General features: G+C 44.6%; 1 protein-coding gene across 3 annotated transcripts; it reads left to right on the plus strand.

The window, feature by feature from the left end:
* Positions 1 to 692: 692 nt before the first annotated feature.
* Cgrrf1 (cell growth regulator with ring finger domain 1) lies at positions 693 to 22,287 on the plus strand. 3 transcript variants are annotated; one of them, XM_021641260.2, is made up of 6 exons: positions 693 to 924; positions 8,141 to 8,280; positions 12,475 to 12,652; positions 12,782 to 12,929; positions 21,484 to 21,591; positions 21,800 to 22,287. In XM_021641260.2, the coding sequence occupies exons 1-6, from the start codon at positions 821 to 823 to the stop codon at positions 22,118 to 22,120; spliced, it is 999 nt and encodes a 332-aa protein (XP_021496935.1). In that variant the 5' UTR covers positions 693 to 820; the 3' UTR covers positions 22,121 to 22,287. The 3 variants fall into 3 exon arrangements, with proteins under 3 accessions (XP_021496935.1, XP_021496936.1, XP_060246669.1); XM_021641261.2 differs by having other exon boundaries at positions 704 to 924; positions 21,803 to 22,287; XM_060390686.1 differs by lacking the exon at positions 693 to 924 and adding an exon at positions 1,162 to 1,607.
* The last annotated feature ends 1,736 nt before the right edge of the window (positions 22,288 to 24,023 follow it).

The raw sequence follows: 24,023 nt of genomic DNA on the forward strand, positions 1-24,023 counted from the left end.
TCTGCTGTAACTGGGAATGACTGTAGGGCTTAAGTAAAAAAGCTTCGGGAGGCTGTTTGGAGGCCCCAAGATCAGGGTAAGGAAAGGGAGCAGGCATTCAGCTACTTCCTGTACTTAAGATCTTCTAGTAGACAATTAAAAATTAGATACTGAAAACCCTCAAAGGTCTGGCTAATGTCCGAGGAGAAGAAAAGAGGAGGAAAAAAGGTGTGGGAGAACAGCGGCTTTCTTTCTAAGAGAATTTCATGCCGATTTTCCTTGGAGTAAAGTTTCTCTGAGAAGGTTAAGGTTCCAGAAAACTGCTTTCCGCACTGGCCGCTTTTCCGTGGTTATTTGCGAACGGCGATCAAACAAGCCCAGGAGTGAGTTTGTCTCACTTGTAGAAGCCCCTCGGGCCTCCGCACCGGCTCTCACCCTCTTCCCAAATCTGCCTAGGATTTGCAGGGTTTCCAGGTACCCGGTGCACCTGAGACTCCGCAGCGGCTCGAGGTTCGTTCCCGTTGGCCGCGAACTGCCGACTGCAATTTGCGAACCCGGGCAGGCTAAAGCGGTTCTCGCGGGCCACCAACCTCGGGGGCGGGGTCCGGGGCGGGGGCGGGGCGGAACCGGCCCCGCCCCGCCCCCATGCAGCCAATAGACGGGGCAGGAAGCGGGAGGGGCGTGGCCTGCCGGCTAGCAAACCAGTGATTGGCATCCTGGCTCCCGCGGCCGCGGCTGCCCGCTCCCGGGTCGAGCGAGGACCTACAAAGTTTGTCCGCTCCGGGGCGCCATACCGGCTCGGGTCCCGGCCGGCCGGGCCGGGCAGAGCCCGAGGACCCCGATGGCCGCGGAGTTCCTGGTGACGCTCTATGAGTACTCGCCGCTCTTCTACATCGCGGTGGTCTTCACCTGCTTCTTCGTCACCACGGGCCTGGTGCTAGGATGGTGAGTGCCCAGGCGGGCGTCCTGGCGGGGTCAGAGTGCGCGTCCCGAGGTTTGGGCCGGGCCTGCGCCGAGCCCAGCGGGCAGCGGCCGCCGGCGCGGACGGCCTGAGCCGCGCCCTGACCCGAGCCGACCCGAGCCGACCTTCGCTGGGGCCCGCTCGGCCGCAGGAGCCGCTCCGGTCTGTGGCGCCGTTCGGCGATCGCCTGGCCTCCTGACGCGGCTGCTTCTGAGGCGAGCGTTAGCGGACGGCCAGAAAGGAGCAAGATTGTAGGCACGAGAGATTCTTCGGGCTTGGAGGCTTTTCGCTCCTCGGAGAGTTACGTAACCGGAGCAGTGCTTTGGGCGCGGAGACTCCGCGGTGTCTTTCCTGGGGAGATGCGGTTTTACCGTGCCCAGGACAGCCTTGTACACAGCTCCTCCTCATCCTCCTCATCGGACTAGCCACGGCGCGGCCCTGGGCTCCTAGGTGACCCAGAGCCGTGGCCCCAGGAGGACCCCGCGGAAGAGAGCTGCAGTTGGAGAACGCGTGTTTTGAAAAATATGTGAGAAAGGGAATGTGTTCCAGAGACCATAGCACGAGCGGGAACCGACAGGCCTGTGACTGAAACAGGCTTGTAAATCAAGCTCAAAAACACCACTTGATTCCATATTCGTCATTACTTTACAGACAGGAACAAGTCCTGGTCAGTTTCTGAAAATAGGTGCCACCTTTTGGAAAGAAGGGAAATTTTAACATTTCCACCCCCCCCACTCCTGCACACCTACCCTCCCCCCATCCACCCCCGGCCCAGCATACAACTCCCACGATGTGGCCAGGTTAAGACGAAGACCAGTCTTACACAAATTATTTTCTCTCTAAGACTGCATATGCTTGCAGTCCTCCTGTTTCAGTATCCCAGGTGCCGGAATTATGGGAGTGTGCCGCCATACCTGGATCACAGGGTGTTGTTTATTATTAACCTTTCAGGTTCTAATTGCTGTCATTCACTTCAAGGAAGTTTGTAATTAGAATTAGGAAGGTGTTTCCCAAGTGAATACATAGTTTTTAAAGGACTATAATACTGGTGTTATTCTCTTCAACATAATTTTCCTCTATAAGGAAAACTGGTACCTAGTTGGTAATTATATCTCGTGTTAAATAGGCCACCAAGTTAGATCTTGGCATTGGGAAATGGGTGAAATTCATATTGCACATAATGCTGGCATCTAAAGGTAAAGGGAAGAGAGGAGAAGAGAGAGAAAGCAAGAGTCAGAAAAACACAGGTTCAAGTCCTGGCCCTGCCAGGTGTAATGTTTGATTTGAATGTATAATGATTGTTTACTACCTCCTGAGTTTTACAGTGTTGCAAGTTTCTGTTGATGTATTCTTTCTTTAAGTCTGGGCCAAGCACTGCTGAGGATGCAAGACCTTGTCAGTCAGTCTGAGTCACCTCCATCCTCGTTTGCACCTAACTAGCCAACCATTCTTCCCACTTGGTTCAGCTTCATCTACAGAGATAAGCTTTTTATGTGTTGTTTGCAAACTAAACCAAAGCTGACCTATCTGCTAGAAATGATGACTCGGGCACCATTTATTCTTACAAACATGTCCAAGCCAAGGCAACAAAATTAAATTAGTCAACCCGCTAGTTTTCATCCTTGTCATTTTGTTTTGGTAATAGCTGCAGTTTGATCTTCATTGGCTCTCGGTTTCTCAGTCATGGTGCTTTCAGCACACAGCTGAATTTCTTTTGCTTCTCTCCACTCTGCTGTGTTCACCTGTGCTGGTGAGTATGCTGAAAGAACCAGGAACATTAGATTAGTAGAGTATTAGATTCTAATAATAACAGAAAAAACAGCAGGAAGTATAAGTCTTCTCGCCTCTGTGGTGGCTTAACCCCAACAGCAACAGCCGAATACTGTCAAAAGCCTTACACAAAGAACCCAGGACTTGGACTTAGCAGCAATTCCCTGCCTGCTGTGCACCACTTTGGAGTAAGGGATTGTCTGTCAGCCTTACAGCACCCGTGGGTACTTAGTGAATCTGAGACAGAAGCCCGCGTTTCTCCTGTGCTGGCTGACTACCTAGAAAGGAGACAGGCAGTTTAGGGCCACATTGCATCCATTTATCCCTCCCTCACATGTCTTCATAGCAACAGTGCTTCACCCTGACAGTGACTTTGGCCCCATTTTATAGTTTTCAACTCTTCCTAGATCAGCCTCATTGGATTACATTGGAGTCACAGCTCCATTGGGCTCCAACTCCAAGTTTTTCTGTTACTTTGTGAGGGATAATAGCTGTGACAGGGTCTCCCACTGCTGGGCGAGCACTCCACCACCTGGTGCTGCTTATTAGTTTTGATATGTTTATTTCTCTCTGTTCAACTAGTTCATGTGATTTCGGTCTCCTGGACTATGGCTGTAGTCCATGACTGGACTATGACTAATAAAGTGTTACTCAAAAGAGGGTTCTTGAGCAAACTCCCATCAAAGATAGACTTCGAAGTTTGGCTGATTATAACGTGAACACCTGGATGGTATTGGGATATTCTTCAGCTGCTTGCTAATGAGAAATGAGATCCCAGTAACCCATTTCCTGTAATGGGCTGTAATTAATCTAAATAATGATGCCTTTTGTTGTTATTGATTAGAATAAAGTGGAGATATGAGACTTGTAATGGGGACATTTATATAGAGCTTAGAATAATAACAATAATTGTTGTTATTATTATTACTATTATTGGCAGGTTTCAACCCTAAGATGGCCTAGAACTCAGTAAGTAGACTAGGCTTACTTGAATTTGGAATGATCCTCCTGCTTTTGCTTCCCTTTTGAGTACTGGGATTACAGGAATGAACCGGTTTAAAGCTGAGAACTCTGAGCTTCTTTTCTTTATGGATTCAGCCTGCCTTCCATGAGTGAGAGAGCCGGTGTCCCTGGTGTGAAGATCCTGTGGCAGAGCCGCTAGGGCATGTGCTTTCCAGACATACCCACAGAAAAGGTTTTGCCCCAATCCAATCTCCGTCTGCACTGGGACAAAAACCTGACCTAGTGAGAAGCACCCCATCTTACTTTGTAAATTTGTGTCTATAGCAGTGATTCTCAACCTGTGGGTAGGGACCCTTTCATAGGGCTTGCCTAAGACCATTAGAAAACACATGTATTTACAGTTCATACAGTAGCAAATTACATTTATGAGGTAGCAATGAAGATAATTTTATGGTTGGGGCCACCACAACATGAGGCACTGTGTTAAAGGGCCACGGGATTGGGAAGGTTGAGAACTACTGTCTAGAACTGTACACTCTGGTAGGAGACAGAGCTGGGATTCTTAAGATGGCGAGAGAAGGACAAGGTTACAGGATCAGATAAGTCAGTGAGAATATGTGCTCAGGGAGTTCTGGAGCCAGAAGGTCAGCACTTGCTCAAGTAGTCGAAACTTGATTCAGTAAGTTTGAGACAGTTCAAGGTTTCTCATTTTTCATTGGCATCTAGGTTTTTCTTCTAAGTGCAGCTTTCTCAGCATGGAACAAAGTGACGTATGTTTTCACTTTTAGCCAGTTTGGAATTTTCGATGTTTGTAACCTGTAGCCCAGAATACAGCTTGTCTTTAGTAAAGATTCTAGTGCACTTAGAGGGAGGTCCTGTCTGCTTGGGTGATCCTCTAACTGTCCACGTGTCAGACAGGCTGGTAGTGCTGCTCAAGTCCTTGCTCTCCAAACTAATCTTCTGTCTCTTTTTTTAAAAAGATTTATTTATTATTTTATATGATAGTCTTTCTGCATATGTGCCTGCACACCAGAAGAGGGCGCCAGATCTCATTATATGATGGTTGTGAACCACCATGTGGTTGCTGGGAATTGAACTCAGGACCTCTGGAAGAACAGCCAGTGGTTTTTTTTTTTTTTTTTTTTTTAATATTTTATTTTACTATGTATACAGTGTTCTATCGCATGTACACCTGCATGCCAGAAGAAGACACCAGATCTTATTACAGGTGATTATGAGCTACCATGTGGTTGCTGGGAATTGAACTCGGGACCTCTGGAAGAGCAGGCACTGCTCTTAACCTCTGAGCCACCTCTCCAGCCCTCTTCTGTCTCTTGATGCTACCAATTATTGAGTTGGCTCAGAGTATTAAAATCTCTGTGTATTCTCTTCATTTTTAGAGTTGTGTCTCCTTTTTTTCCTTGCATTTTAAGTACTATCTGTAGAAGAATAAACATTTAGGATTATTGTGCCTGAATGATGTTAAGTCCTTGCTCATTATGAAACAGCATTCCCTTTTCCTCTTATAATCGCTGCCACTATGGTTAGCTTGATCATTCACTTTCTCTTCCCATCCATCTCTCTCCCTGGTCCCTGCCTCCCTCCCTCCCTCCCTCCCTCCCTCCCTCCCTCCCTCCCTCCCTCCCTCCCTTCCTTTTTTCAGGATTAAATTTAACATCTTAGGCATTTAGGCAAACTACCACTGAGCTACATCCCAGGACTCCAGCTTGTTTTTGGTTGGTATTAGCAAGACTCTCTTTTCCCATCCTCTACCTAAGATCTGTTTTTGTCTTGGTGTTTTAAGTGGCTTTATTTATTTATTTATTTATTTATTTTACTATTTTACTATTTACTATTGTATATTTATTTTTAGTAAAGCTGCAGTTAACCTTAAACAGTTATATAACCAAATCACCACACAGAGACTAGGATTTGGACTTATCCATTCAGATTCACCCATTGTACTTGCTTTTAGTAATATCTTGGGTCTGGTTCATTTCTCCATGTCATTCCAAGACCTCTCCTCCAGCTTCTTAAGTGGCTTTTTTATATGTCCCATACACCTAGGTATTGCATTTTTCTCCAGTCTGATAATCTTCATCTTTTGTGAGGGAGTTTGAATCATTTGTATTTGATGTAATAATTGGGGTGGGTGGATCGAAGTCCACCATTTTGCAGTTTGTTTTATTTGTCTGTATTCGTGTCTTCCCCATCTGTCACTCTTCATGTGAATTAATGAATAACTGTAAGTAGCTATGATGGCATATTAGCAGCATCACTCAGGTTGCTTTGCTGGTGTGTGTGCGCGCCTGTGTGTTTTGCCGCAGTTTTATTGCCTCCAGGCTCGGGTGGTGGTCAGTATACCCTCCATTCCTAGCCCTTATACTGGGCGCTTTTCGTTGTAGTGTCCTCACATTTACTCCTCTTAAATTCGTCACCGTGCAGTTTGCTGGGAAGCCTGGCAAGCATATTCTTCATCCCAACATTGCCTTTGTCAACTCTAAAAGCTGATGTGAGTGCTGTCTGTGTCTGTATGTACAGTCTTCAATCTTATTAGCCTTTTTGAGCCCACGGAATATAGTCATAGCAACTATGTAGTTATCCCCAGTTAAAAGACAAAGATTACCTATCAGGTTGTATAAAAAGATAGGAAGAGTCTAGAACCTTTACAATTTTTGATACATTTCTATAGATTCATTTATCTCCTCTTTATGGTTACTTTTTTCCATGCAGGTTAACTTTTTAAAACATAAACATTGGAAAACATGAATTTGCCTTAGAGCTTGCTGAACCATTATTTTATACATTCTGACACATGTTCCTACGCTTTGTCCTGGATTACAGTTAATCTCCTTGGAAACAGTTTGATCTTTTAGATGCTTACTTTTCCTCTTCCTTGGCTGGATCACAGCAGCCTTATCTAACTTCAGTAAAACTAAGTCCGTGATCCTAATTAACTGTCTATTGTGTTTATTATGAAATTTTACTTTGTTATTTAAATATTAGTGGAATGTTTTTTATTTGTTTTATTCTTTTTCTTACCTTCACTGTTTTGCTATCTTATAATTGTCTGTTACAGATTCTCAGACGTCCAGCCCAGGACAAGGTATTGCAGTGACACCTCTGTTGACGATTGACACTGGCCAGCCTGCTCTTGGTGTGAGCCTTGCCCTAACCCTGGCATTGCACGCACAGCCTCTGCTGGCCTTTGTGTAGACTTAGTTGCCACTGCCTGCTCCAGGCGCAGAATCCATCAGTCCATGCCAGTAGCCTTTCTCGGTGGATTTTCCCTAAAAGTAGTCACCATTATACACAGCTAATAGCTCCTTTTCTCTAACAGTTTTATAAGTTTCCACACATTCAGGACACAGACGAATTACATAGAGAACATACATTAGCTTGGCTTAGATGCTGTCATCAACATTATTGTATCACATGTCTGCCCATTCACTCCTTGTGTCCAACCATTTGTCCATCTTATCCAGGATATACCTCAAAATAAGCTGTTCTCTTCACCCCTACGTTCTAGGGCATGGCTATCACCAGCTAAAGTTTCCTGTTTTGTTTCTAGTTCTCTCTTCTTTTGCCTGTTCAGGCTCGCCCTCTCGCTCTGTGTGTATGTCGTGGAGTGTGGTAGGGTGTGTGTGTGTGTGTGTGATGTGGGCTGTGTGTTCCACAGTGCACACTTGGAGGTCAAGGGCAGCTTCACAGGTGTCAATCCTCCTCCTCCGCCCTGTTTGACACAGGGTCTCTTTGTTCCACCGCATATGCCAGCCTCGTTGTCCCAGAAGCTTCTGGGGCTTCTCCTGTCTCTTCCTCCTGTTTGCTGTTGGAACGCTGCACTGACACACACTCCTAGCCAGCTTTAGGTGGACTCCTGCCTGGTTTGTAATTGGACTAGATATTTTGTTTGGTTTCTTTATCTGCAGGCTCGTCTTGTGTCGATTGTCACAGTTCATGCTTTCGCATAGTTTATATGACCTTTATATTATGTGAATTAAAGGCTGTATTTCGTTTTTTTGCCTTTTTATTTTAAAAATTCTAAAAGACACTTTGATATTTTAACAGTTCCTGGCCTTATAAATCATAACACATAGTCTCAATACTGAGGAAACATTTTTTTTTCGTATCTTTTGAGGATTTAATTCTATAATGGCCATGTTGTTTATTCTAACCATAATTTACCTTAATCACTATGCTTTTGTATTGCTAGCCACAATATAAGGGAAAGATCTGCTTATTTTAGGAGCAGGCTGATTCATTCAGCCAAATGATACATTGCAGTTCTGTGAGACCTCGAACCTCCTGTAATTCTAGGTTCATTCCGCAAGATAATATAAATTCAGTGACTGAGCCTCTGTTCCTGGTCCTTATTTTAAAAGGAATATAATGAAGCCTAACATACTTTTTATGTGACATAAAATTTCAAATTTGTTTAAGTTATGTTTCATTTTTACCTTTCTTTAGGTTTGGTTGGGATGTTCCAGTAATTCTGAGAAATTCAGAAGAGACCCAGTTCAGCACAAGAGCTTTCAAGAAACAAATGAGACAAGTGAAGAATCCTTTTGGCTTAGAGATCACTAATTCGTCCTCAGCTTCTCTAGCAAGTTGGTGGCTATTTTCCAAAACTTTTTATCCCATCTGTCTCCTTGTTGTTAGCCCTTCTGTTTTTCTCTCTGTGTCACTTTCTCCTCCTTGAACTTAACCATTCATTGAACTGAGAACTGCAGATGTGAAGATTAACATGTTATAAATTTTCCTCTGGAAGAGTCTGTCCAGTAGTAAACAGAGACAGATGTGCACAAAGAAGAGAAGGAAGTATAGCATATGCCAGTGGACCGTCTGTTAGGATATTCTGCCATGTTCAGTGGTCTTCAGTGAGAAATGGTGACATGTCTAAAAAACAGTGAGTTGAAGGTTGCTGACCACCTTAAGAACACTGATTTTTAATCTGAAATTATAATATTTTTCATATAATAAGTTGTTTTTGATGTGGTAGTGACAGGTGGCAGGTTTGTTCCTGTGTTTGGAAAAGTGGATTGTTGGAAGGACTACTTAGGCGTTGTTGAGGTGAATTGTGAAGAAGGAAACATTTATCTGCTGTAGTATCGACATTTAGGACTGTCCTGTGTCAACCCTGTCCCCTTCTACCCTGTTTCTAATGGCCTTGATTGAAGGATAAGCGGGTGTTGAGGGGGTGTGTTGAGGGAACTCCTAGGTGGAGGAGCTGGGAACAGAGCCCCCAGGAATATGAGAAATACCGAAAAGTAAGAATCAAGAAGCCATGTGTGGCTCAAATGGGGAGGGGCGGCTGTGATGGTGTGTTATCTGTCAACTGGACAGACTCTAGGATTCCTTGGGAGGTTGGCCTCTGGCTGTTCTGGTGAGGGACTCTCTTGATTGTGACTGAGGGGAGAACAGCTGTCCTGCTTGTGGACTGCAAACCGAGAAACACAAGAAGGAAGCTGCCAGGTACATTGACTGCTGTTCTGACTGTGGATGCAGGGTGAGCAGCTGCTTCAGGCCCCGGCCACCTCGACTTTCCGCCATGAAGGGCTGTGCCATCAGAGCTGTGGCCAGAATAAGCCTTTCATCCCCAGTTGCTATTACCAGCACATTTTGTCACAGCAACAGGAAAAGAAACCAGGACAGTAGGTAAGCGAGAAAGGTCCGGGAAGACTTGATCCTTGAATGGGTTTTCCGTAGCAGAGGTAAAATGGGAGCAGTGGTGGATTTTGGAAGAAAAGTATTGAATCCAGTCTTACGTTTGTGGGCTTTGCCATGCTTTTGTGACTGTTCAGTGCAGGTGGAGATTAAGTAGAATCTGGGGAGAGGCTCCCCTTTGACTCCTCAAAGCCTTTCATAGCCTAGCAACAGATCTAATCTCCGTCAGCTCTTCACCTTACTCTTGCCACTACTTTTTCTTTCCTCAAAAAACTGAACAAATTTAGGCAAAGGACATGGTTAAAATGCAAGTGTGAGGACCAGAGTTCAGAGTTCAGATCCCCACACAAACTGGGGGGGCGGTGGGGGCAGTGGCAAGTATTTCAGAAGGTGCAGATGGGCTCCCCGAGCAAGTTGGCTACAAGACTAGACATATCTGAGCTCTGTGTCCTGCCTCAGAGGGAAGGTGGAAGGTGGTCAGGGCAGAGTCTCTGCATCACCCTTGGAAGCCATTGGTAGGCACAGGCACACACATGCTCAGCACACACAGGGAAGTGGAGAAGACCACATTGTAAAAATCTGTGTACTCTCCCTTCTTTCTGCCAAATGATGCGGCCTGGCTTCTTCCCACAGCCCTCTACTGACGTGCTGCTCCCCAAGTCCCTTATTCCCACTTCTCCATCCCACCTGTGGCCTCCGGTAGACAATCAGATCTGCTGGCAGCTTAGGCTGGAGCTCCTGTACTCATTCAGAGCTGCCTGGGCTTTCCTTCTTCACACTGTGCACTGGGACTTCTGTGGGCCATTCTTAGCTCGGTACCCTGCCCATACTTCCAGAAGCTTACTACCTGACAAGAAACCAGTTCAGTTAGTTGCCATGGGTCACTGCCTACGTCACTCTTTGTTTCTTTGATGGCGGCCTCACACTGTAGCTCAGGTTGGCCTGGAATTCAGAATATAGCCCAAGTTGGCCTCAGCAAGTAACTCTTTACTTACATATATTTTTTAAAGTACAAAATTCCTTATTCTTTCTCGTCATCTATAAATAACGCCACCCTGCAAATTGAAGGAATCCTTTTCCCCAAGAGTATGTGTTTGTTCTGACATATTTTCATTTTAGAAAAATAAATTTTAAGATATGCCATAAAGAAACCACTTTTATTAAACGAAAGCAGTGACGGTTAAAGCATACAATGATGGTTTAATGCCGTCCCACCTCCTTTAACACACACACACACACACACCCTTAGTGGCTTAAGATTCCAACACGCTGCAGTGTCTCAGCTGGTTCTTGGGTAAGGGCTGCCAATAGAAAAAATCAGCCATGTGTCCTCCTGCCGTCCAGTCCCTTAGCCTGGAAGTCCACTGAGAAACAAGAAGAGCTGATCCCACTGTGAGTAAAACACAGGCTCCTCTGGACATGAACTGAGGCAATTACCCTTACCAGAAGCAGAAGCAGTCACAAGCAGAGCTGACCCCGACTGTGTCTGAGGCAAATGAAAAGTCCATGGAGTTCTCAGCTGTGCTCATGCACTGACGTTCTTCACGAACAGAAAAAGCAAATTCTGGTGTGGTGACTAAAGGAACTCGGTGAAAAAAAAAAAAAGTGGATAGCACTTCTTATTTGTTTTCTGTGGAGAAAAAAGAAGGATTTTGGTGAAAATTAAAAGAACAAAGTTTATGGAAAGGTAGCTGGGATGCTGGCATTGGGAGTGGATAAAAGGTTATTTTGTTTCGTGGGCAGATAGTTTAAATAATCAAGGATTTTTTTTTCTCATGGCTGTATCCCACATTCCTGACAGATTGCACAGGAGGGAGAGCAAACATCCAGGCGTGATGTGACTTGAAAACAAATAAGAGAACTGTTTGATTTGTTTACAGGGACCGGTTGCTGGGATCTTGTTATATAATTGTGTTGTGTTTGGGTTTTTGTTCAGTTCATGTTCCCAGTATGGAGGCTTTAATGAAACTCTGTTAGATGCTCTGTATACATTAGTTGAACTGGATTAATTTTCTTCAGGAAGTTGTTGTCACTTTGGAAGCACCCCCCCCCCCCCCCCCCCCCGTTTAACAGATCCAATAAGAGCTAACAAAAATCAGAAAACTTAGGCAAAACACACTTAGCATTTGGAGAGCAGTTTGCCAACCTCTATTTCCTGCAACCGGATCTTTCCTCTCCAGGTGCCCTGATGCATCCTCACACATGTCTCTAGGTCATCTTCTCATAGAAACAGGAAACAGGGTGGCTTTCCTGACTCTTACTGCTCTTTTAAAGGTCTCAGTGCACTGGACTCAGAGCCAGGGATGTCTCAGGCACTTGGTGTTACCAGCCTAGGGCAGCTATGTGGGACAGGATGGGTTGAGAGAAGTCACGCCCACTTGACATTAAACTTTCTGATTTATAGCTGTGCCCTAGTTTTGTTAATGATATCAATGCAAAACAGTTCTCTGTGTGCAGTGAAGTTTAGAAGAACAAGAACCCGGAAGAGGGGGGAAACTCCCTGCAAAAGAAATGGTGAAAATAAAGGGAGGATAGTTTTGCAAAGGGGTGTTTGAACTGTCTTCAGCTGGTTTCCGTTAGTATATTATCACCTCAGTTTGTGCAGTGGCCCAGTTTGGTGGAGACTTCTGCAGATGCTGTGGCTTTTTCGTTGGCTTCCAGCACAGTGGTTCTCAACCCTGTGGATCCAGACCTCTGGCGTTAACACTGTCACTGTGTATACTAATGCTAAAGCCGGTCTCTTCTTAGTGCTTCTCTTACTTCAGTGATCACCATCTGGCCCTGTGCTTTGAGTACACCCACTTTGGCTGGCTCGGCTCTGCTGTGCTGACCCTTGTGATTTGAATTGCATATTGTTAGAAAGGGGTGGGAATAGTTACCAAAAAGGGAAACCGAACCAATCGTTTTGAAGGCAAATTGTGATAATAAAATGTTTCTGGTATTGCTTCAGTTCTGCATAGCAGTTGAGATTTTTATATTTGTGGACATACATCTTTTGTAGATATACAGCAACTCTTTAAAACTGCCTTCAGCGTGGCCAGCACCCAGAACAAAGCCAGTGCATTTTTCTTGCCCTTGTTGTTGTGTTGTCCGCTACGTGGCGTGACGCCATTCTTTTTCTGGTTTGTTTTCTGTAGCAGGCCTGACCTTGATGGCAGACTGCCTCGAGGATAGTCACCTCACGTGCTACTGGGGGTGCAGTGTCCAGAGGCTCTACGAGGCTCTTCAGAAGCACACGCACTGCTTCAGGATAAGCACCCCGCGAGCTCTGGAAGAGGCACTGTACAGCGACTATCTTCACCGAGAGCAGTATTTGTATCCTTTTTCCAGATATGCTCACTGGCACAGAAGACGAGACTCTGGAGACGGTAAAATGTTGCCAAGTTATTGACTTTTTAACACATTTTTTTTTCTTTTGGCAATTGGCCTTTACATATTCAAAAGTATCAAAAAGCACAGCAAAGAAGAACTATATTGCCAGTTACCAAGTGACACTGACATTGAAGACTTTGGCCCGGTGCCCAGACCTCGCTATCCATTGGTAGCTCTATTGACCCTCGCTGATGAGGATGACCGAGAAATTTATGACATTGTAAGTAATTGGAGCATCTGGAATGCCTTGCCTTTACAAGATATGGGTGATTCTTAATTATTTTCGAAATAGGAAAAATTAATTTTCTGGTATCTGGTCTTGGACTCACATGTCTTGATAAATTACAACACAAATTATATCCCTGTTTAATTTTTATAACTATAACACACCTTCAGAGTGTAATGGGTTTTTTCCTCTTTTAAAACAGCAACACGGCTTTATTTAGAAAATAAAAGGTGGGTTATTGTTGAATTAAGTTAATGTCATCCTTCTGCGGTGAGTACTATTTACTTAGAGAAAATGTCCTTTGGGATGTATGACTGTTCTTCACAGTTTAATTGCTGAATTGATCAGCATCATGATGACTTGAAATGACTGATTTAAGACCAGGTCTGTTCTTCTGGGCCATAGTTATAGTCACCTTGTCTTCACTGGAGTCCCTGCTGACCCTGTGTTTTCCGTGTGGGATCCCCACATACAGTCATTTTATTTCTTCTTTCTCACTGTGCACTGATTCTTTGGGTTGTTTGTTTGGGGGGAGGGGATTGTGACAGGACTCCACCAAGTCGCCCTGGCTGGCCTGGAACTCAGTCTGTAGACCAGGCGGGCCTGGAACTCAGAGATCCGCCTGCCTGCTGAGTGCTGGGATCACAGGTGTGGGCCACCACTGCTCAGCTGGTGTACTGAGTCTTCAGACTGGTAGTTCCCTATTAAGAACATCGACGTAGCTAAGTCAGTTGTTTTCAACCCCTTTACAGGGGCTGCTTAAGACCATCTGAAAACACGTGTATTTACATTACTGTTTGCAGCTAACAAAATTACAGTTAGGAAGCCACAACAGAGTGATGTTGTGGCTGGGCTCGCCACAGCGTGTGGAACTGTAGCAAAGGCCACAGCGCTGGGGAGGCTGCGAGCCGCTCAGTGGCCAGTGAGGGGAACTCACACGGGCCAGTTCCCAATCTGAAAACTGGGAATTGTGAGCACTGACATTTGCCACATGGGAAATTCTAACCCGTCCTCATTGACCAGTCACAGGCAAATGTATGTGCACTAGACATGCTTTTGAAAATTGTCAGGCCATGCTTTTAAGATGTACTTACAGCACAAATGATTCCCTGGTTAGACTTGGGGCTCGTCTTTATCTGCAGTGATAGATAGCTCATTGTATGTATGGTAAAGTGGGAAAATGGGAAATTCACTGTTTTCATCACTTAAGATTACATTTGGTGGCATATAAAGAGAGAGTCTTCTCTCAGGTTCCTGAGCCAGCTGGGATGGAGTCACTGTGGGCAGCTCACTCAGGCTCAGCACTGCCCTCTCCAACCCTTTGTGAGAAAGCAGCCCGTCTGTCCTGTGTGCCATTCATGCGTATCCGGGTGCTCTCTCCCTTCTCTGTTACCTGTCTCTCAGATCTGGCTGCTGGGGCAGTAGAGCATCTTCTGGCTGCTGGGGCAGTAGAGCATCTTTGCATGTATGTCATTCATGTTCCGCATTTATAATTTTAAAGACAAACTAGTTCATATTTGTTTTTCATGTGAGGTTTTCAGGATTTTATCTGAGGCTTGTAAACAATAAATTAAAAACAGAAATGACCCCATTCCCCTTGTGACAGAACAGAATTATGCCTGCCTAACAAGCGGTCAGCCGACAGCACTGAGGACTGAGCCCAGAGTCTCGGCAGGCTACCCAAGTGTTCTGCCACTGAGCCAGATTCCCAGCCCAAGAATTGATTCTGTGAAGTGTCGTTAGGAGCTAGTTTGTTGTTTTAGTTGATGAAGGAGAGCAGGAATTGTTACATAAGTTATATAAGAGGGAATATCTTTACCAGAAAATACACACCGAATACCAGGAATAAACACCCAGAATTTTTACTTTATTACTTTATTTTTACTCTTACATTATCGAAATAACATGTGTTTGTGGCAGAAAACAAGTGGAAAACTAGAAATCCTAGATAGGCGAAGAGGGAAAGAGTATTAGGGAGAGGGTAATCACCTGTGCTCTCATCCCAAGATAAGAGCCCTGAGTGCACACCTGTGTCTCGCAAGCCTTTCAGCACTCTCATTTTAAAGAGAAGTGTGAAATTGTGCACAAGCGTGACTTGCCTTCTTTTAGTGGTATATTCGAGCATCCTTGTCACATTTTACGAAGCTACATATATTAATGTATATACGTCATGGTAATAGCTTACAAGGCTGTGCCAACTCAAACGTCAGGATTCTTCGAATGAGGCAAGAGTGTTGTTGATTTCAGTATTAAAACCTGTAAAAATTGTTTTTACAACATAATATTTATGTAGTAGTCTTACAGCTTTTCTTTGGCACATAATTTCAAAAGGCTACAAAAATAAAAAGTACAAAAACACGTGTGCACTTGACCCAGGCCACCTAATAACATTTTCAAAACTGCATTATTATCTGCCAGTGTATGTAAATACGATGGTATCATATGTGCTCTTTAACTGGATGATTTCACAGTTAACGTGTAGGACATCGGCTGTTTATTCTTGGTGTTCGGGGTGTATTTCCTGATGAAGATCTGCTCTCCTATAGCCACAATAGCGCTGTCACTGTACGTGTTGAACATGGTGCCGTGCTCACCTGTGCTTATGTTTCAGTTTTCCAGCTGGTAATGCTGCGGTGGCAGAAGCTGCTGCCGGTGCTTCCGGGGTCTGCAGAGAGGTTCTAGCTTAGGGCCTCCACCCACGGAAGCTGGAGTTTTGGCTCCTGCTGCGTAAAAGAATTTCAAGACAAGTTAGTTTGAAGCAGATTGGGATTCATTAAGACAAGGTCAGAGAAAGAGAGTTCACGCGTTAGATTTAAGGAGGTTCAGAGTTCAGAGAGAGACATTAGTGCTGTGAGAGTTGCTCACATGTGTTCTGTGTTCCAAAGTTACATTACTCAGCTGTGTAGCTTATGGTGAGGTTTTAAAGAGTGGGCAGAATTTCCAGAATAAGCTTAAAAATTAAGCAAAAGTGTGACATGGCTTGCCTGTTTATCTTAAAGAATTCTTCGGTGGGTGGAGGTGTAAGGTTGTCTGTGAGGCGCATTGTCCAGGCTTGGGCTGGAGAGAGGAGCGCGGAGAAAGCTGAGCTCCAAGGTTGTGGCTTGGTTATTTCTCAGCACCTCTAAGACCCCCCCCCCCCCAGATTTGGGGAAGTTGTTGACTTTGAGCCATCTGGAACTGTAAACAAAAGCCTGGCTCCTTACTTTCCCCCATGTCCTCTCCATTTTCTCTGTCTTGTCATACCTTGGGATTTTCTAGTCTGGGTTAGGTCTTTAGTCTTCTTTAACACAGACGTGCTCACAGCCTTGCTTGCTTTTTATGACTGTCTTTACTTTTTATTGTTGTTTTTCTGTCTATTTGTTCTGTTTTGTTTTTTCGAGACAGAGTTTCTCTGTATGGCCTTGGCTGTCCTGGAACTCACTCTGTAGACCAGGCTGGCCTGGAACTCACAGAGATCCGCCTTCCTCTGCCTCCCGAGTGCTGGGATTAAAGGCATGCCACCCCAGCCTGGTCTTGCTTGCTTTTTAGGACAGCGTTTGTTAGAGCACTTCACATACACACCTAAGCAGGAAAGTTTTCTTGTGGGGCCCTTTGAGAGTATGACTTCTGGAGCAGACAGTGCCCCTTGCTGGCATTGGTGATAGAAGTTTGGTCTCTTGATCAGTTGTTTTCCAGCTTCTTATGGGTTCTTCTCTCTTGCTCTCTAAGGAAGCACTGTACCTCTCCTGAGAGTTTGACCTCCACTTTCCTCTCCTCTCCCCTCTCCCTTCCTGTTGTGTCTTTCAGATATTTCTGTGGAGTGGGGCAGGTAATCAGACTGCAGGGTCCTGTTGCCTGATTCCTTCAGGACCATTGCAGATGCTTATGGATTGCCCCTGTACTTAATACCCCTTTATGATTCTTGTCAGATTTTATATTTACTGTGGTGATTGGAAAGTTACTGTCCCACTCTAGCGCTCTTTCTTGTCACTCCTCAGCATGCTGCCACAAGCCAGAACCTTCTTCCCCTTTATTTGATTATCTGTTATCCCTATGACCTCATGGGTTCCTTTTTCTTTCCTCAGTAGTTTCTATCAGTTTTTGAATTTTAACTACTTTGGCATTCAGATTGCTGTCTCAGCACTTCCTACCAAGGCTGAGCATTTATAGTCAAACTGTGCTTGTAAAGTACATGCATTCATTCTCCTGGGATGAAGAAAGCTGTATAAGAAATCGTCAGGTGATCTTCCACACCCCTTTTCCTCTCTCCCACGTGCCCCAGTCCCTTTTCAAGAGAACATGAGAATGTGCTCATGTTCTCTTGTGTGCTGTGTTGTCCTCCCTTTTCTTCCATGGAGGGAGGGCACTGCAGGTGCCGCAACCTCTCTGTGCTGGCTTTGTTCATGGCACAGTGTCATGGAGAAATCACTTGCACATAGGTTCACAGAGATTGTCCTGATGGTGGTATTGTTATTGTTGTTGTTTGTTTTCTAATAGCTGCATAGGATTTCATTTGGTTTGAACCAAAGTTATAATCCTGAACATTGAACTCCTAAAAGGTCAAAATCCAAAAATAGAATTCTGGAGAACACAATTTTAAAACTTTAGTCAAAAGACATTTATTTGCATTTTTAAAAGGGAATTTGGAACCTGCAAGATGGCTCAATAAAAGGTTGACACACAAGCCTGGTGACCAGAGTTCAATTACTAGACCCCATGTAAAGATGGAAGAAGACAACAGACCCCACAAAGTAGTTCCCTGAAAATACAGCATGTACCCACATATTAATAATATTAGCAATAAAGCAAATTTATTTGAGAGATTTAAAAACATGTTATGATGCTTGATAGGCTACTTTATAAAATAAAACAGACAATAATGTCTTCTAGGTTTTTACCAGTATAAATGCTATAAGCCTTGCAGTTATGAGGAGGCAAACTGTTCAAAAGTTAGGCCAAAAATCAAAATTTCTAAACATGGGTCACTGGGTCATAATTTTTTTTAATGAAGTATTTTTTTCTTTTTAAAGACTTGTTTATTATTTATACAGCATTTTGCTTGCATGTATGCCTGCACACCAGAAGAGGGCATCAGATCTCACTGTAGGTGATCTTGAGCTACCATGTGGTTGCTGGGAATTGAACTCAGGACCTTTGGAAGAACAACCAGTGTTCTTAACCTCTGAGCCATCTCTCCAGCCCTGGGTCATAATTTGTACTCTTAACTTTACAACTGGTGGTAGAAATACCAAGACATACCTCAGTCCTTTGATGAGATTGATCAAAAGTCATGACTGATGAAACGCACTTGACCAGAGCTGAAATCCCAGGAAATTTCTTCTCTTACAAGTAGATATATAGGAAGGACCCCTCTTCATTTAACGAGAACATTTCAGTGTTTTATTTTGGGGTGTGTGTATGTCCACTGGTCGGCATTAGGTGACTTTCACCTTGGTTTTTGAGACAGTCTCTCTCTAGACTTGGAGCTTATCTGTTTCACTGGACTGGCTGGCTAACAGTTCCCCGAGGGTCCAGTTGTCTCCCTTCTCTCCCTCCCCTCCAGTGCTGGGACTGCAGGAGCGCGCCTCTGCTGCCCAGCTTTTATGTGGGTTCTGGGAATCAAAGTCAGGTCTTTGCTCTTGCATGGCAGCGCTTCACTGACTGAACCGTTCCCCGCCCCTTGTGCCTTTACCTACCTGTTCAGGGTTCACATACCAGCTCAATATTTTGGTAACTTTTTCTCCAATCAAATTTGCAAAAAAAAAAAAACAAAACAAAAAAACAAAAAATAACCTCACGTAAAACAATTTAATACTATCCAGAATTCTTTACATAATTGATACTGCTGTTAGAAGTGATGCAAGACTGAAATACATAAGACTCCTAATTATAAATTGATAATGCTGACAGTTTGAAATAGCAGAAAGAAAAAGCTTAAAAGAAAATTTAACCTAGAGACAGCGTCATGGGACTTGATCGTGGGTAATGGGTGAAGACAGTCAATAAAAGCTCCTGACTTCCACAGTCTTAACTGTATTTTTATATTTATTTTCTTTACGTGGACATGTATCTGTGTACATTGTGTGTGCCAGTGACTATAGGTCAGTAGGAGGAGTCAGCTCTCGTTGGAGCTGGAGTTCTAAGCAGTTGTGAGCCTCCCATCACAACTGGGACAGAAAGCTCTAGTACTCATGATTGTCCAGCAAGTCCTCTTGACCACTGAGCCATCTCTCCATCCCCAGGTAACTTGTTCTGAAGTCAGAGAACATGCTCATGTTCTATGCAGCATGTCCCTTTTTGAAATTCTTCTGTGATTTCATACATATATTATACAGTTCCATCTTCTATGCTGTGCATTTATGGAGTTCTGGGCTTCACAGACTCCATGGCAGACACATCTGGTGAAAGTAAAACGGGTCATCGGGTAGCTGCACTGTCGCTTGTCTCCTCCCCCTGAGCCTGCAGCGGTTTTCAGAGCGGTGCGCCACTTCCCTGCCGTGGCGAGTGTGCCTTTGATTCGTTACAGTTCCTGGAATGTCAGCACCTGGAAGGAGGGCCAGGCAGACAGTGCTGTTGCTAACCTGCAATTTGCATCCTCTCTGGATCGCTGGCAAATGCACCAGATGAGTGGAAAACAAAACACTTTGCACTTTCCTTTCAGAAGCTTGAACATATCTTGTTCCAAATGTCATTATTATGTGGCAATTCTGTTGAGTTCCATTTCATTCTGTAAAGGCCAGCACATCTTCCAGTAAGCTTTCGTGAAACACTTTGCTTTTTCCAGGCAGTAATACATAAATGGGTAAGTCTCTAAAATCGCTGATGGTCCCATGAGCATGGGTGGCGCCTAGTTAATAAACCAAACGGAACAGTGGGCACCACTTTGAAGTTGCCGTTGTTAACCAAAGTGAGACCTTCCCTAGTTTCCTGGGCTCAGCTTTGCAGTTCATTTCACATTTCTAGCTAAAACTAGTTTGCCCTTTACCGCTCTGTGGCGCTGGAGAGCTCTCCCTGTGAGCAGGTGTCCTTGGTGCCAGAAGATCCCTAAGCCTTCCATTCCGTGGTGGGAGGCCGAGCTCGGTGAAGGTGGGGCGGGAGGAGCGCGTCACATTTTCAACAGCATGGCAGCTGCCCTGGGTACAAGTGAGAGCACATTAACCGTCCCTGAGATTTGCCTCTCTACCCCTCTCATACAGCCTTTCGCCCAGCACTGGAAATTGTGCTTTTCGGAATTCTAGCATTCAGGATTCTTACACTTTGGTATTATAATTTGTAAATTTCCATCTCTTGGAGCTTTAGCTTTTAGGCATTTTGAGTTTTCAGAATGTCAGCAATTGGTGGTCTCGTGGATTCTGGCTGGCATTTCACACACTGTATGTGGTGGGAATGCGTGTGTGCGTGCATGCACCGCGGTTCCTTAGTCCCCTGTGCGTGGATAGTAGGGGGTTCCCAGTCTAAATGTCTGTTACTGAGTACCCTATGCAAGAGTGGTCATTGTGGGCGGGGTTGATTTGTACATGCGCGCTCTTCTGTTGCGTAGTGCCAACTCCCTTCACTGAGTTCTCCCCACTCCTCTTTCTCGTGGAGAGTTTCTCTATGGAGTACAAGCTTTTCCATGCATGTCAGTTCAGTGCCTGAGAAACACTGAAGCTTGTCTTTGTTTATCTGGTAGTGGATGGGGTAGCAGTCACTTTCTCCTTCACTTATGCTCATGTTGTGTGTGCATGTGAGTGTGACATGCGGAGGCCCGAGGTGAGCATCGTGTGTCTTCTCAGTTGCTCTCCATCTCTATGGTTGTTTGTTTGAGGCAGGAGTGGTTCACTGGTTGGCTAGACCAGCCAGGGAGCTCCCAGGCTTTGCTCGTCTCTGCTGCGCAAGCACTGATGCTAAGATGTGCTGTATGAGGCCGGCATTCAGTTTATGTTTTTCCAAATTGTTATCCAGTTGTCCCCAAACTATGTGTTTAAAGAAAAACAAAACCTAAAACCATCTATGTATCTAGTGCTTCATTGCATTCTCACACATAACTTTTTTTCTAGACTGTTTCTGTCTCATCCATGCATCTACTTATGAGTCAGTACCATACAGTTTAATATTTGATGAATTTAGACCGCCTTTGAGCTTTTGAGTGCTTTTCTATCTGTTCTTAAATGTTCCTTTTTCTGTGTATTTTAGAATCAGTGTTTGCAGCTCTGGAGCAAAGCACATTGATCTTTTTTTTTTTTTCAAGACAGTTTCTCTGTGTAGCCAGGCTGTCCTGGACTCTGTAGCCCAGGCTGCCCCTGACCCCACAGAGCTCCCCTGCCTCTGCCTCCCCACGTGCTGGGGTCACAGGCGTGCGCCACCGTGCTGGCTTGCACACTAATATTTTTATTGACACCACAATGAATTTGTAAATTTTGGTATAATTAAAATGTGTCAGAAATATGTCCATAACTGGTTCCTTTTCAGTGCTGTGATTTATACAAATTAATGTAAATGTTCTAATAGATCTCTTATTTGAGAAGCGTCTTTTCACTTACCTGTGAAGGAGTGTTAAGTCCTGACTCATGTCCAATTTTTATTTTAGATTTCCATGGTGTCAGTAATTCATATTCCTGATAAGACTTACAAACTTCCCTGCAGAATATTGTATCAATATTTAATCCTGGCTCAAGGTCAATTTTATGATCTTAAGGTAAGTCATACCATGTAATATTTGTTGTTTATAAAGCTCAAGGAATGGCTGCTTTTAAAGAGAATTAAGGTTTTTAGTTAGGCATAGAAGTTACCTGTTCTTGCCTGTTGGATCTGCTAGCTTACAAATGTTTGTAGCTTTTGTGAAACTCGGGTTGGGAGAGTGACTGTTTACAATTGTCTTTACACTGGTTTCTTTGGTTTTTCAGCAGCTTTTCATGTCTGCAAATAATGGTCCCACTCCCTCCAGCAACCCCTCTCCAGCAGACACAAGTGCAGAGCAGAGCTTGTTGGAGAAGGCGGGCCTGGCTGGGACAGAGGTGGAGCCAGTGGAGGAGAGCAGCAGGGACTGCGTGGTGTGCCAGAACGGGGCCGTGAACTGGGTGCTCCTGCCTTGCCGGCACGCGTGTCTGTGCGACAGCTGCGTGTGCTACTTCAAGCAGTGTCCCATGTGCCGGCAGTTTGTGCAGGAATCCTTTGCACTTTGCAGTCAGAAGGAGCCAGACAAGGATGTGCTGGAAACTTCCTGAAGGTACCACAGCTGGAGTCTGCACTTCCCACGCAAGGGGCAGAACCTTGTGTCCTTAGAGTCAATCCTAACACAGAAGCCGCAGTCCTGACTGTCGGAGAGAATTCTATTTTCACTTCGTACTTGTATGATACATGAATGATGGAAATAAATTCTTCCTGCCCAGTATGGCGAGCACTGGAATACTGTCTTTGTTGCTACCTAAAACTCAACGCGCTCTTGAGAAGAATGTAAACATTTGGCTTTTTACCAGCTAGAAGATTTCATATACTGTGGATGAGAAAAGTCACTCTGAAAATCGGTCCACTGAAAATTCCAGGAGGTACAAGTTTCAGGATGGCTGACTGCATTTCCGTTTAATGTAATCTGGAGTGAAATTAGAAGACTGAATTCTTCTTAAAATAATTACATGTGCCCCAGTTTACAAAATAGCTGGAAGGAACTTCTTACTTTCCAGCATCTCTGAAATATGTTTTATAAATATCCATTTGACTTCAAATTTTCCTTATCAGGGTTATATAAATACACCTTTTAACTTCCCATATACGTTTAAGCTCATAAACATAAGCCACAGTTCTGACTGTTCCCCTGAGTCACAGATTAGATGGCGTTTGTTCATCTACAGGAGGCAGATCCATAACACCTGGATAATAGCTCATGGATAATTAAACGTATGGACTGCATTGTCAGATGTGATTAGATTAGCAAAATGTGCTCCACTCAGGACGGTCAGTGGTTCCCCACTGCCATGCCTTACGCTGCTTCCTCTGCAGCAAATCTACCCGGAGGCTGGGGCCTGTAGGGACAGAGCTAGGAGAAAACAAACACTAGAAGGAACAAGTAACTTTTCTTTCTTTTCCTACCATCTTTATCCCAAATGAGCCCAGAATCCCATAGTACTCAGCATACCTTGAAAGTGTTGAACCTGATGGACACCACAGTGCTGCCCTGCTCCCTTCCACTCTCTCTAAGGTGGGAGCTGAGAACAGACGGGAAACCAGAGCTTCCCACGCGCCATGAGAATTGCCATCAGCTCAGGAAAGTGGGTCACAGCAAATAAGCCGAGGCCTTCAGGGGGTGCTAAGGCCTCTTCTGTAATGTTTGTGTGACAAAAGCGGTGCCTTTGTTTCCGCTTTAATACCATTTCCTTCCGTCCAGATAGAGCATTTGCAAGGAAAGTCTGCCCTCCATTTTATAAACAGTTCGAACTTTTCTCAGCGTCCAGCAGCCATGTAATGAGCACTTTCTAGAGTTGAGCATGGCAGTTCGTGCTCGCCTTTAATTCCAGCCCGTGGGAGGCGGAGGCCGCTGGGTCTTTGTGCATGCCCATTCATTCTGGTATACAGAGTGAATTCCGCCCAGCCAGAGCTGTGATGTGAGATCCTGTCTCACAACAATGAAAACATCACGCCTTCTGAGCCTGGGCTGCAAGGGAACAGGCAGAGCTACTGACCTCAATATTGTGTGCCCAAGAGGGACATGGATGGTTAGCTAGATGCAGTCCCCACGCTCAGAAGAAGCTCTGAGTCTGTCAGTGGACCAGGATTGTCCAAAGTACAGTCCAATAGTGGTGACGCCTGAGTGTTCACGTTACCCGTTTCTGGAAGAGCTCTCAATAGGTGCCTCCATCCTAGCCTGGTGTCCTTACATGTCTCTGTACCCAGGCCATCCTAGATGCAACTGCCTCTTGAGGGAGCAGTCTGAGTAGCTGTAATTATATTAGTAACGTTATCCTGTTTTCATAGTTTTTTAAGGGAAAATATGAGCTACATAGAATTATTTTAAGAATTTTTAAATGTAAATTCAGTGGCATTAAGTATATTTGTACTGTTGTGTAACCATGAACACTGTCCATTTCCAGAACTCTCCATCTCTGTCTGCATAGCACCAGCCCCACTTCGCCA

The sequence above is a fragment of the Meriones unguiculatus genome, chromosome 9 (assembly GCF_030254825.1).
Source record: "Meriones unguiculatus strain TT.TT164.6M chromosome 9, Bangor_MerUng_6.1, whole genome shotgun sequence".
Lineage (NCBI taxonomy): Eukaryota > Metazoa > Chordata > Mammalia > Rodentia > Muridae > Meriones > Meriones unguiculatus.